This window comes from Haliotis rubra, unplaced genomic scaffold, assembly GCF_003918875.1.
Source record: "Haliotis rubra isolate DU_JTF1 unplaced genomic scaffold, ASM391887v1 Scf69, whole genome shotgun sequence".
NCBI lineage: Eukaryota > Metazoa > Mollusca > Gastropoda > Lepetellida > Haliotidae > Haliotis > Haliotis rubra.
The window spans coordinates 1,415,177-1,429,909 of record NW_025767401.1 but is presented as its reverse complement, the minus strand read 5'-3'; the positions used below and the strand labels follow the sequence as shown (position 1 = coordinate 1,429,909).

At 39.0% G+C, this 14,733-nt stretch overlaps 1 protein-coding gene across 1 annotated transcript in view; it reads right to left on the bottom strand.

Annotated features, from left to right (window-relative positions):
• The window catches only part of LOC124258355 (E3 ubiquitin-protein ligase RNF38-like), an 85,290-nt gene that overhangs the window by 68,086 nt on the left and 2,471 nt on the right, over positions 1-14,733 (bottom strand). Inside the window, exon 2 of the mRNA XM_046692447.1 lies at positions 655-1,032. Within this exon, the coding sequence (XP_046548403.1) occupies positions 655-994 (340 nt within the window). The 5' untranslated portion in view covers positions 995-1,032. The remainder of the gene's footprint in view (positions 1-654; positions 1,033-14,733) is intronic.

Genomic DNA, 14,733 nt, shown 5'->3' with positions numbered 1-14,733 from the left:
GACTATCTACAGGTTACACTTTTGACAAGCTTTTTTTGTGGTGGTAAGAAAACAACATTGGATGACTTTGCGTGAATGAACAAGAGAAATCAACTTTGTCAGTGAAGACGCCAAATTTGCAACATCACAAGACAAGAATATTATAGTCAATGTGGTCAATCATCAGAATTTTAAGCTTTCATTTTAAGACAGAGCTAATCCTCAATATCCATTTACTTTATTGAAGGCATGTTTTTCCACAAGTTACAGTTAACAACCTACAACATTCTATGAAAATCAGTGCACATGGTGTTAGTGGAACTTACTCGTGGCATTTCCAGAATTGAGCTTATCAACTTTACAAGGCTCTACTAAGTAGAACAGATTTAATGTGAAAAAAACATACAAAGATACCTATTTGTAAAAACATGTATGTAATCTTTAGCTATGTTTAAACTCAAAATAGACTAGTCCATAAAGTCTACAGCTTCTCCATATATATTTCAATACATTGCTGTACAAAAAGTTTTGCCAACATCCATTGCTATAAGCTTACATTCAGTTCTCTTGTCAATAAAATTCTTTTCTCTCCTCGCCATATGATGTATGTAAGATCCTAGGACATGACAAGTGAGGAAATTCAATGCTGACATTTTCAATGACAATGACTCCTACCTTGAATACTGCGTCTTCGAGTGCTTTCTCGAAGATCATAGAAGGGTGATGTTCTCTGTGGTTCTGTGGGGCTAAGGTTGGGACTGAGGTTGAGTATAGGGGGGCTGTGGGTGCTGATGTAGTGACCTTGACTCTCCCCTACCCCGGATACTGCAGCAGACAGACTGGCCAACTGACTGGCGCCTTCGGGCATCAGTGCCACCGACTCGGCGCCACAAAGGTTCTCTGGACTGGGTACAAAGTTTGAGGTAATATGGCCAGCATGGCAGGAGGGTGGCTTGGGGAGAAGCTGGTGGTATTGCACAATTTGTGAGTCCTTCTGGGAGGCAGCAACAGGCATTATCACTGGCAGTGAGGTGCCACCAAGATCACCGCTTACTGGAAAAAACACAGAAACAATTGGGGTTAATGATGATGTAGATGAAATCCCTTCTCTCAGATTAGATGAATTTTTCTGATATGTACAAGAAGGTGAATATTCCTATTCTGCAGCCATCATAATTAGGAGTGAAGGTCAAGGCATTATATCACGACCTAGTGTTAATGACAGAGATTTGGTCGATCATTAGGTGCAAGTAATATAGAAGCCTTTTATAGGGACTCTTGGTGCCCCTTCAATTTGGGCACTGTTCAACTTTTCAATCATGGCTGCCTATAAGTGACTGAACCGGTGGTTGACTGCATGAGCATCAATCCATGCTGCCAGGGCACAGTGACACAAAAATGACACATTATAATCACTTGATCCTCATAAATAGGCTCTGACTTCAGGCATTGAGTGAGTGAGTTCTGTTTTATGCCGCTTTAAGCAATATTCCAGCAATATCACGGCTGGGGACACCAGAAATGGCCTTCACGCATTGTACCCATGTAGGGAATCGAACCCGGGTCTTCGGCGTGACGAGCGAACGCTTTAACCACAAGACTACCCCACCGCCCCTTCAGGCATTGAGTACTAGGTACATATTATGTCATGTTCTTAAGAGCAAGAGTTTATTATGTCATGGGTCGTTCAAAAACAAGATTGCTTCAATTTTTAACTGACATTATAACAATGCTCTTACAAATGTATATGATGGCACCCTGTAGATAATAGAATCTGGACCAGACATCAGGTGATTGAAGTTGTATCCCACAATTACCAATTCAGACCACCCAATCAACAAATCTCCACATTTGGAAACATTCGTTACTGGAGTCCCCAAGTGGTCAATTAGTCTCAGACTGGAAAATACATATATTGTATTGACATAACACACATACATACTCACTGTTCTCAAAATGTCAAAGCTGATGAAAAGGCATAGCATAATCAGAGGCACAGATAAGCTGCGTATCTGCGTAAATTACGCAAATATTTATGCGAAAACTCAATTCCTATTAAGTCTATTGCGTACAAGTACCCTTGAATTTTGGTAAATACTCAATAAATGTGATCTTACATGCGTACACACAAAAATGTGAAATCTTAGCTTGCGTAAAGGTGGATAGATAAAATAACTGAGGTATACTGAGAGGTTCTATTTCAGGACATTGCAGTCTTTCTTATTGTTTCTCATATTACAGATCAAATATAAATAACAAGCACTAACATTTAAACTTTATTATATTTTTAAAATTAATGGAAAATGGCAAAATACCCAATTGAGTTTGAGTGAGGTGAGTACAATTTATTTGGTTACTCAAAGGCAAATTAGGATACCCAATTGAAATGAACAAAAGCGAGTACATAATCAATGACCCAAAAAGTTATCTGTAGCTCTGCATAATATTTATAATTCTATATTTAAAAAATGAGCAATAGATCAGGGTCTTGAAATATTTCTCACATAATAAAAATAGACAAATGAAACAAATTTCTAAACAAATATCATTCACAGGAAATATTAGTAGGGGTACAAGGATATGGAAGGTCACAATACAAGTTTTGTCTTGATATATTATCATTATTGATACATGCAGTACCTCAAGAGCACAAAGGCCATGAAGTGAAAAAGGTTTTTTTAGCTATATTAAACAATTAAATAAAGTCACTTTATTACAGAATAGTCTCTTGAGTCATCGCAAGTAAGAGCAAAGGACAAAATATTTTTTATCCTTTCTTGGATGTCAAATCAGTAACGCTTACAGGGCACGGGAAATATATTACTTCATTAAGTAAAAAACATGTTTCATGATACAAGAATGTATGTATCATGTATGCTACTGTCAGCAATGTACAGTTCATTGTACTTTGTAGTTTCACCTGTATGAGAAGTCCATTATATTATAGGAGCATCCCTTGGTGGGTTTGGTTGAGGTCAAAAACAAGAACAAACATTTGGCTGAATCTAACGCACATAACTGTGTGTTCATTCTTCGGGGATTGTTACATCAAGTGGGTATTGTTCTGTTTCATTACAAGGCAGCCTAATTACTGGGTTGTCTCCCTTGGTACTGCCGACTTCAAGCTCCTTGCCAGTGCGTGACACCTTCGTTACACTTTCAGTACTATTGCTGACAGCAGTGTTGAGCAGCCATTAAAAGAATCTTTAATTTGCCCTCTAACCCCAAATGTGGTGACATTTATAGTTTGGTGTATGACTTTAAGAATGTTAACACAGTGAATGTTGAAAGCTTTATGAGTGATTTACTAATTCCATGATGAATTTATGTTTTGTTTGTTTATTCAGATTGGTTTGAGATTGCAAATGGAAAGCACCCAACTTCCCTCTACAAGATTACTAAACCAATTACATGAAAACTTAAATGAAACAGAAATTCAAATTGATACAATAAAATAATGTAATTTTGGGAAAAGTACTTGAAACTCATCTGCAGTATTGCAGTATAATAATATAACAGTCAGTAGTTTGTGTGTTCAACTTTAAGCATGGCTGAGGCCACGTCACAGTGGGGAACTGTGACCGATGGTAACGATAGTATGGAAAGCTCCACAAATGGGCCATCACTGTGAGGAGCTTGTGCAGAGGTCTGATAACAAAGAACAAGTTTCCCCATCATGACCATGGATTAATATGAGCAGAAATTAAACTAATTGGATCCTGTGATTGAAAAATAATTTAGATAACAAGGTAAACTGAATGCTGTGCTCAAACAGGGACATTTCTGGGCTTGAAATTAAAATGTATCTTCACAAAACCACAAAAACAGTCTGCTATAGCCTCCTTTACAGACTTAATGGCAAAAGTCCAAGTCCACAAGGCACTAACTGACACTAGATGTTAAATAATAATAGTCTCAGATTTCGACCCTGAAATGACTGATTATTGAAATAGCTCATTTGGTTCATGCACAAAACTAAGACTGAGTGATCAGAGACTAAAATTTGAATTGGGTAGAAGAACAAGACCACCTACACCTTTGGAGGACCGTCTCTGTGATCAGTGCTCAGTCCTTGAGGATAAACAGCACTATTTCATGTCTAGTAGTAAATATTCAGATGCAAGACACTCCTTATTTAATTCCCTATCCTCTCAAATTAATTACTTTCAAAGTCTTACCACCACAGACAAATTTAGCCTCCTGTTTACAAATAATGAACCAGATAGAATAGAAATAATCTGTAACCATATATACAACTTCAAACAAATCTAGATCTCTAGATTGTCCGAGGTCATTAATACTCATTATACACATTTGTGTTAGTATATGTAGTGTTACTCTGACGTATTATATATCTTGTTTATGTAGTTCATAGAATATTGTCACTGTTTCTACATGGAACGTTTGAACAATAAATATCTTGTATCACTTACATCTTTCATCTCTCACTACTGCTGCTCCACATCTCTTCATTATCAGTAGTTATGTGGCTTTTTCAAACTAACAATCAGTCATGATTTAAGCTGATTACACTGGTTGACAAACACTAGCCACTGCCCAGTCCTTATGTACCAAAGAAATGTTCATGGACAAAAGTAAACTTTTAGTAAGATTAATGATTCATGCAGAAAAGGTACGTAACCAATCTGAGATGTGAATACTTACACATGTGTCACGTCCTACCTGATATCTGTCTCTGAGACAAACGCTGGTCCAAGCCTAGAATATTCATTATTTCCTTCAAAGACCAGTAAAAACCAAAAATGCTCTCCTGGTGGTCTAGTGTTAATGTTGGGATGAGCAAAGTCGTTTCAATTTGTACAACTATTGAAATCAGGAATAGACGACTTCTCACCAGCAGGCACAACAACCCTGTGTGGTATAACAGTTACCTTCTGGGCAGGTTTCTGATTCCAATTGTGCTGAGAAGTTATACCACTTATATGACACTTTTAGAAGCTGTTAAGATGAACAGGAATGATTGTTTATTGATAGGCAACTTGATCATCTAAACCAAAACATTGCATCCATTGCAATAAGGTAGTTGTCTATCCCCCAAAAATTTGTTCCTGTGCAAATTTTGGCCCATCTAAATCACTGATCACTCTTTTCTTGGGGTGGCATCAAGACAAGTAACAGTGCTTCTGACTGCAGATTCTAAAATGTCAAGTTTTTTATTATAAGAAATCCAAAACACCTGTTCATATCCTTGTGGCCAGCAGACCTGTGTTGAGCCTGTGGTTTCAAATTTGTATGGGTTCTAGTGGCTTGCAGTGAATTCATATGTCAATCTATTGTCACAATACATTGCAGAGTGTTTTGAGGGCCTGAAGAGTTTAGTCAAGGCCCAAAGGTTCTTCAGTCTGTAGGTCCTGATGCCAATTTGGGAATTCTTTTTTGGGGGGGACGCTGAAAACATTTCCTCACTCAGCATTACTGCTTGAAGTATGATCGTTCAGAGGCTGACATCAGTGTCAAATATTCTGTCTGAAATTTCACGAACACTATTTTTTTCCCGGATCATTCATTTAAACCATTTACCAGAATTACAGCCATTTAACAACAGCCTAGGAATAATGAAGCCTTGACAAGAAATAGTGCTTGAATAATATAATGAGCAACATCCTAGTCTGTCCGGTTTCAATGAAACAAAATCAACCCAGGCACTTTTTCAGTTAGTTAATGCCATGAAATTTTGTTTTGTACAATTCACCAATTATTTACAGTCAAACACTCATTAACTGTAGATAAAAAGTCTAGACTAGACAATCCAGTGATTGATATTATGAGCAATGACACATGAATCAAGGCTGAATGTCACGAAACAAACATGTCACTGAGCTAATATCAGATTCATTAGTTGCCTCCTACAACAAGCATAGGTTGCTTGAGACCAGTTCTAACTTAGAATTACCAAAGGTATATACTATGTGAATCTAGAGACCTAAAAGCTGTGGTTTGTAAACATTATGCGAGTATGTGAGTATGGTTTTAAGCCGCTTTTAGCAATATTCCAGCAATATCATGGTAGGGGACACCAGAAATGGGCTTCACACATTGTAAACCAAAAGTCACTGTGTTATTTAATCTGATTGGGTGAAAATCATGATCAAATGGTATTCGATTCCCGGAAATTTGCTGCATATTAATACATACAAACATCGGTCACACCATTGTATTGTTACGTCGTCAGCTGTGATGACGTCATTCAAATCATATTGTGACGTAAAGTCCGAATGACGTCACAAATGAGCAGTTCCAGATGCTACCATGGGAGACAGCCAAAACAGCCGGCTGATGACATTTCACTGCTGTACCCGTACTCGATGTCAATGAGAGCAGACACAAAACACATGTGTGCACCTTTCGGTTTACTTTTGTGTTTACAATGTTGATAAACATCATGTGATGCTGTCGGTTCCAAATGAATTCCCATGCTTCAAATACTCAATAACACCCGAAAATAAACACATGATGTACCCATGTGGGGAATCGAACCCGGGTCTTCAGTGTGACAAACGAACGCTTTAACCACTTGGCTACCCCACTGCCCCCTTATAACATTAAGGTCTGCTGACTGGAGAATTCCTTGTTCTAATGTGAAAACCCAGTACCTTAACTATCTGCATCTAAATGACAAATCCAGGGGTGGGGTAGCCTAGTGATTAAAGCAGTCACTCGGCATGCCGAAGACCCAGGTTCAATTCCCCACATGGGTACAACGTGTAAAGCCCATTTTCTGGTGTCCACTGCTATGATATTGCTGAAATATTGCTAAAAGCAGCATAAAACCTAACTCACTCACTAAATGACAAAAGTTGAGGCACTGGTGAATTATTCTACGTGATCTGAATGGAAAACAGAAATGATAATACACAGCATTTAATTGTGTTAAATGATATAGTTCTTAACATTTTGTTGTGGTCTTCAGATTAATTCTGTGATCTGTTTAATAGACATAGTAAAGTTTACTTGTGCAGGCTCAGCATGATTTAGCACAGGAATTAGAACAGAAAGCCGTGTCCATTTCAACATAAGTAGAGTCATACTTATCTTTCATGATGTGTCAATCAAAAAGAATAAAATCTAAGATGATTTGAAGCTAGATTCAGACTTGTATGTTTACAACAGACAAGCCCCACCTATATCAACTACAATGTTTCTGTCAAACATCAACAAACTATAATACATGTTGTCGCATGACCTTTTTATATCCTGATATATATACTGCTAATAACCCTCAAGGAGATAATTACACCCATAACTATTTCAGAAACACTATGCAGATTTTTTTTTCCATAGAAATACTTCTTGTGTTAAATGTGTACAAGGAGTGGCTTCAATTTGTAAACCTAAGTGTAGGGCTCTGATGGGTAGCAAAAATCGGACTCGAGTCCCTGGGGGATAAAACTTGACTCGGACTCAAGTACCCGAAAATTAGAATATAAATTTTAGTGAGAGCTACGTGTGTCTGTTTAGGTAGTTTTCAATGGAATTTCACCAAAAAATGCTGCACTTATAAGTTATAACGTATGTATTGAATTGAAAACTTACACGGAATCTTTCCTTAAAACGTGTGGTTATCAATTTGACGAAACACAAACCTAATAGCATTGACTTATTTGACTAGCATCGGTCTATGCACAGCCACATTACTCAACTGAGCACTGGCACACAGCATAGCAGAAACCGGTTCATGTGAAGTATAGCGTCACATGTCGCAACACGTGGTTATGAATACACAAAATCAAGGGTTTGAAAAGCTTTGAGACTGGGGTAACAATGAGGTTCAACCCACAATGCAGAGAACCCAAAACAAAACACACACATTTATTTAAGCACATTTCATTTAACCAATATCGGTGATGTAACTGTGGGTGGCACAGGTGGTCCACATATCTGTTGTCAGAGTTTTGGTGTCGTCATATTCCTTCATAAGGTAATCATGGAGGATCTTTGGACATGGTACGACATAACTGGGATTAACAAGGCTTAAAGGTCTGAGGTCTCTAACGCAAATCATCATGGCCATGCGTCAAGTTTAGTTTAGAGCTATCTCCCTTTGTCGGGTACTCGAGTCCTGGAATTTGGACTTGAGTCCTGCCGTACCCAACCCGTAGCCGGGTACTCAAGTACCCGTCAGAGCCCTACCTAAGTGATGGACTGTGTCAGTACTAGGGGTGGCTAGAAACATCAGTTATTGGAAATACTGTCGATGGAAAGTATTATTAGCGATTATAGATATGAAATTATAGATATCTTGCATAAACTATTGCATGAACCATTTCAATTTAAACACAATACACAAAGTTTATTCATGTATTGCTTTGAAATTACATTAAGACTGTAATCCACAAATTCTGGTCACCATGTGATATCTTGTTTTAATAAGATTGTTTCCATGCAATTTACTAAAAATTACTTCTCCAATATTTATCGATAACCAATATCTAGTTAATCATTATCGATCTCTATAATCGATATTCATAGCAAACCCAAGGCAATGGTGTTATTTTTCAGCATAAGCCCCACTACAGTCCACTCACTTCTGCCAACTACCCTTGAAGATCAGGTTTAGAATTGGTTGTCAGCAACCCATCGTAAGAGATGACTAACAGGATTGGGTGGTCAGGCTTGCTGACTTTGTTGACAATGCCATTGTATCCCAGATGCATAGATTGATGATGTTGATCACTGGATTGTCTGATCCTGACTCGATTATTTAGAGACCACCGCTATATAGCTAGAATATTGCTGAGTGAGGCATTACAGAAACAAACAAGCACTTCTGAGGATGATTAAACAGTTCAAAACCAGAAACATGCATAGAAGCCATGTCAGAAACAGATTTGTGCACAGGTGAATTATTCTTGTGGAGCAACATATTATTTTCCCACAATATTTACCTTGATATTTTCATCCAGTTGCCTAAACAAACTAGAATTTTGGCCAATACTGGTCTGACCTTTTGGCTTTTGGGTGATAGTCCAACAGTTGGATTCCTTGGAAACCCAGACAACTCACCATCAGGTGATGGCACAGACTTTGCCAAGAGATATGCTAGACATTTCCACTTCTTTCACTATTGTTTAGTATCTACATCTGTGTTGGTGAACCAAATTCTCATTCATGGCTTCAAATTGCTCAACAAAATGTGACGTGCCTGCTACCAAACAAGGTAACGCTCACAAAAGATGATGGACGTGGAGCATTTCTAATCAGGAGTCAAAAGCCTTCGAACTGCGGCTGGTGGTGAACACTGTACCAACAGGGCCGGCTGGTGCTGAACACTGTCTGTACCAACAGGGCCGGTTGGTGCTGAACACTGTCTGTACCAACAGGGCCGGCTGGTGCTGAACACTGTACCAACAGGGCCGGCTGGTGCTGAACACTGTCTGTACCAACAGGGCCGGCTGGTGCTGAACACTGTCTGTACCAACAGGGCCGGTTGGTGCTGAACACTGTCTGTACCAACAGGGCCGTTTGGTGCTGAACACTGTCTGTACCAACAGGGCCGGCTGGTGCTGAACACTGTACCAACAGGGCCGGCTGGTGCTGAACACTGTCTGTACCAACAGGGCCGGCTGGTGCCGAACACTGTCTGTACCAACAGGGCCGGCTGGTTGTGAACACTGTCTGTACCAACAGGGCCGGCTGGTGCTGAACACTGTCTGTACCAACAGGGCCGGCTGGTGCTGAACACAGTCTGTACCAACAGGGCCGGCTGGTGCTGAACACTGTCTGTACCAACAGGGCCGGCTGGTGCTGAACACTGTCTGTACCAACAGGGCCGGCTGGTGCTGAACACTGTCTGTACCAACAGGGCCGGCCGGTGCTGGACACTGTCTGTACCAACAGGGCCGGCTGGTTGTGAACACTGTCTGTACCAACAGGGCCGGTTGGTGCTGAACACTGCCTGTACCAACAGGGCCGGTTGGTGCTGAACACTGCCTGTACCAACAGGGCCGGCTGGTGCTGAACACTGTACCAACAGGGCCGGCTGGTGCTGAACACTGTCTGTACCAACAGGGCCGGCTGGTGCTGAACACTGTCTGTACCAACAGGGCCGGCTGGTGCTGAACACTAAGTGTACCAACAGGGCCGGCTGGTGCTGAACACTGTCTGTACCAACAGGGCCGGCTGGTGTTCAAAACAGGGTAATACCAGATATAATCTGACTGACTGACTGACTGAGTTTAGTTTTACGCCGCTTTTAGCAATATTACAGCAATATCACGGCGGGGGACACCAGAAATGGGCTTAACACATTGTGCCCATGTGGGGAATCGAACCCGGGTCTTCGGCGTGACGAGCCAACGCTTTAACCACTAGGCTACCCCACCGCCCCCACCAGATATAATAATTCAGTAGGTTAGCTTATCATGTATATATGATTATAACATCACTTCTGGGCATATGCTATGTTATATAAGTTTTGTGGTTAAGAATAATATTAATGCTGCAACATTCTCTACAAGCTTGTATGGCCAAGGCTAGCCCTTCCTGTTTCTGTTTGCCATTGCCCCTATATAGTGACAGTGTTTACGAATAGCGTCAGATCCTCTGACAAATCCGGCAGATTCGTCAACTGTCCGATAGAAGTCAACTGTCCGATAGAAGTCTACAACCCACCGGCCCCAGTGTCTGACTGTATACTTCACAATGACTTTGACTGAAGTTGTTATATGTGACATGAGGGGCGGTGGGGTAGCCTAGTGGTTAAAGTGTTGGCTCGTCACACCGGAGACCCGGGTTCAATCCCCACATGGGTACAATGTGTGAAGCCCATTTCTGGTGTCCCACGCCGTGATGTTGCTGGAATATTGCTAAATGCGGCATAAAACCAAACTCAGTCAGTATATGTGACATGTGACACTTGTTTGCTGTTTATAAATCTTATGTTTGTTGATAATTTCAATGCCAATAATAAGAAATGTTAAATCTGAAATGTGTGTTTACTTTTATTCTATGGGCCCTGTGAATTTTCAAGGTGTCAGACAGACATCTCAAACTTATAGGACATTGGGTCCTGTTACTTTGAAACACCATTCATGAACACTGTAGTGACATGCATGTTTGTGTGCATGTGTGACTTCTTCCTGACTAACTACTACCAAATGAGATATCATGATGCAGTTTAACATGGACAGTAGTGGTGGTCTGATTAATTGAAATAATCGAAGATTGGTCGCAATGACAAAACGACCAAGCAATCGATCATGTTTTCTCATAATCAAAAACAAACAATTTTGGAACGCTTGTTTGCAATAACAATATTTTTCAAAAGGTTGATTTTGTCTCTACATTGCATAAGCACTACAAGCTCGTTCCAAGTCATGGTTAAATTTATCTTAACAACTCCAGGAAATGCATGTTCCTAACACACTAGTCATCCTTTAAAGATGTGAAATTTGCAAATGCATTTTGTGCAATTTGCGAAAAAAACTGAGAGAACTACGTTATTTCTTTATTTTTTGTGCATTAACAAACATAACCAGGAAAATTTGATAAATGACGCTAACCAATTATTTTCGATGATTGATCGGTTGTAATGAACCAATCATCAATTATGAGATTTACACCAATTCCCAACACTAATGGACAGCCCACCCTGACACTGTATACTGACCAGTTGTCCCCAAGTATTATCTGCTTGATACAAACCTATCGGCTTGACACCACCAGTTATCAAACCACAGGCTTCCTGCTTTCCCTTTTGAAATATAGTTGTTTAAGTCAGTTGGTTTCATTTAACCTTACTATCATCTAAAATACAGTCTTCTTTACTTTACATTATTATGCATTTACTTTCGTTAGAGATCTCTATACTGTTTGTAGCTGCCATTGAAAACATAAAATACACAAGCGATTAATTACTGTAAATAGTTATTGAAAACTTTTATGAAATTCTGAAATAACATGTCTGTAGTTCTCTCATACAAAGCTCTAGGGTGGCAGAAACTATTTTATTCTCATCAAATTTTATTGATTCAATCAATAAAGGAACTCACAGAAGAATCTAATAATGACTTACGAAAGTCAATGTTTGAAATAACTGTAATTTGTGTGGATGGAAAAGAGAATATTGCATAGCACTTAAACAAAGGACAATATTTACTGTACACTGAAATACCATCCAGTTCATTGTTATCACATGCCCTGGCTATTATCACATGCACTGGCTACATCAGCCATAAATAGTCAAATGAGATGTTTATTGATACTGAGTCTAAACATAATCCTTGTATCAGCATGACTTCAAAGCACACACGTGATGGTTTATAACAGTGCACATGTACTCTATTAAATATTTGCCATATCACTTTTTCATATCTGATTTTTCGTTCAATCAAACTTTTGTTTATTTAAGAACAAAATATTCCAATACATACTAGTATACAATGAAATCAGACACTGCTCTGACATCTGATAAACACTGAAATATTACACAGCTTGAAGACTAGGTCAAATACAAGCATGCCTGTTTATTCCAAGTTTATTCCAGAAACTGACTTAGGTAGTGCCTACCTCATGTTGTAAAGATAGGTTGGTGAAGTGTCTTATGCTTGGGTGCAGAAGAATATCATGACTTCATACTATGATACACTGCATACCATCAACTCTTTGTTACTCTGGTTAAGTTTAAGTGCCGAACATGTTTGTGTTCGCCTTTGACAATGAAGTACTACCTTCCTGACAACTGACCTTCGTGAAAGATTCATATAAGTACCTTTACCTACATAAACCTCAGCATAAGCTCCTGAATACTATCTAAATACTATACACTAAAGATATGGCACAAACCATGAACTTTGACCTACACACAGAATGCTGACTCTAAACCCTGTAAATATTTAAAGGAAATACTGTCTGGAATTTGCATCTGTTGATGATAATTTTGTAACTGATGGATACTAAAAATTTATTCAGATCTATTCATACTCAATTATTCTGCTGCAAATGCATTCTTGTACTTTGGTATTATTTTCAGCCAATGCTATTCTTGGCATATGGGTGAGTGAGTTTAGTTTTACGCCGCTTTTAGCAATATTCCAGCAATATCATGGCGGGGGACAGAAATGAGCTTCACACATTGTACCCATGTGGGGAATCGAACCGGTGACGAGCGAATGCTTTAACCACTAGGCTACCTAACCGCCCCCTTAGCATATGGGACTGGTACAAGTCCCGAACAAATAGTTATATTACTGGACTTGGACTAGCTGAGAGTTACAAACCCTTTGACAGTATACACCTTGACCTGGGTAAGAGACCAATGCACCATCATCCAGTATAACATTCTGTCAGATCCTGAAGTACCATAATGTATCAGTCAACAAATATCTTTCATAACCAAGCTCTAGTTTGCCTAGATTCTGTTGATTTGTGTGAACTAGTGAACTGGCAAAAGAATAAATTTGTTGGTTACACATGGATTGACTAAATAACTTTATTTGGGGTTTGGGGATTTGGTTGGTTGGTTGTTTAACACAGCACTCAACAATATTCCAGCTTTATGATAGCGGTCTGTAAATAATCAAGTCTGCACCAGACAAACCAGTGATCAAAATCATGAGCATATATCTACGCAATTAGGATACGATGACGTGTGTCAACCTAGTCAGCGAACATGACCACCCAATCCCGTTAGTCGCCTCTTACGACAAGCATGGGTTGCTGAAGACCAATTCTAACCTAGATCTTCACGGGTATGGAGATATGGGGGCAATTTGCAGTTATAAAAATGGACTAGTGGACATTTTATCATAATCATCCATATCCAACTAAAGTCTATAAGTATCTAGAACAACTTAATACACAGACTTCTTTCATGAATAAAAGCTTAATATATTCATTGTAGTAATGTTTCATAGTTGGTTCATCAGATGAACACTTACTAAGCATATAGAGCTAATATATACATACACAATGTACAATTAATAATATAGAGATAAAAATATAATACAGCAATGTTAAATAAGCTAATGGAAAAGAAGCTAATAAACTACAATGATGGTGTGGTGATGGAGCTGGGTGTAATCACAAGGAGCAGACTGTTCTATCTGAACAATATCCATGTGACAGTTTAGTAGACAGTGGCTCTTAACAATTTCTTTGAATGACATGCCTTTGTTGACATAAGTCCTAATTTATATTACAAATACCATACAGCCAGTTAACAACACAAAAGCAAGCAAGTCATGTAAAGACAATCAGACAAGTCCCCAGACTCATTATACAACAATGTTATCTAATTTGTTTGAGATAACAGATTAATTTAGTAAACAAACATTGTTCAATCCTAGGCTTAATTATCTGCCACTGTATAACTACTGAAGTCTAAAGGTACCAACTGCTCAGCTTAAATCTAAAGAGAAGGCTTCTGTTGCTTTCAAATAGCCATGTCAAATGTTGGTTTACTGATTTAGACCAATAAAACCTTAACAAGTAAGGGAACGGCCATTTATTACAAATATGAATGGGTGACAGTAGTTTTATGTATTTGTATACTGAAATTAACATCCTCCCAAAACCACTTTACATTTCTTTAATATAATGTCCACTTTTTCACAATCCTCCCCAATGTTGATTCATATTTGCTTCCCATGTCACAGTTTTGGGTGATGTTCCCCCGATTCCCTCTATCCAACCCACCTCCAACAATATCCTGATGTACACACAGCATATCCAACCGTCATTTGTTTTCGTTCAGAATCGGTTTTCGGTCAGCCAAGTTTTCTCACGATACGCTAC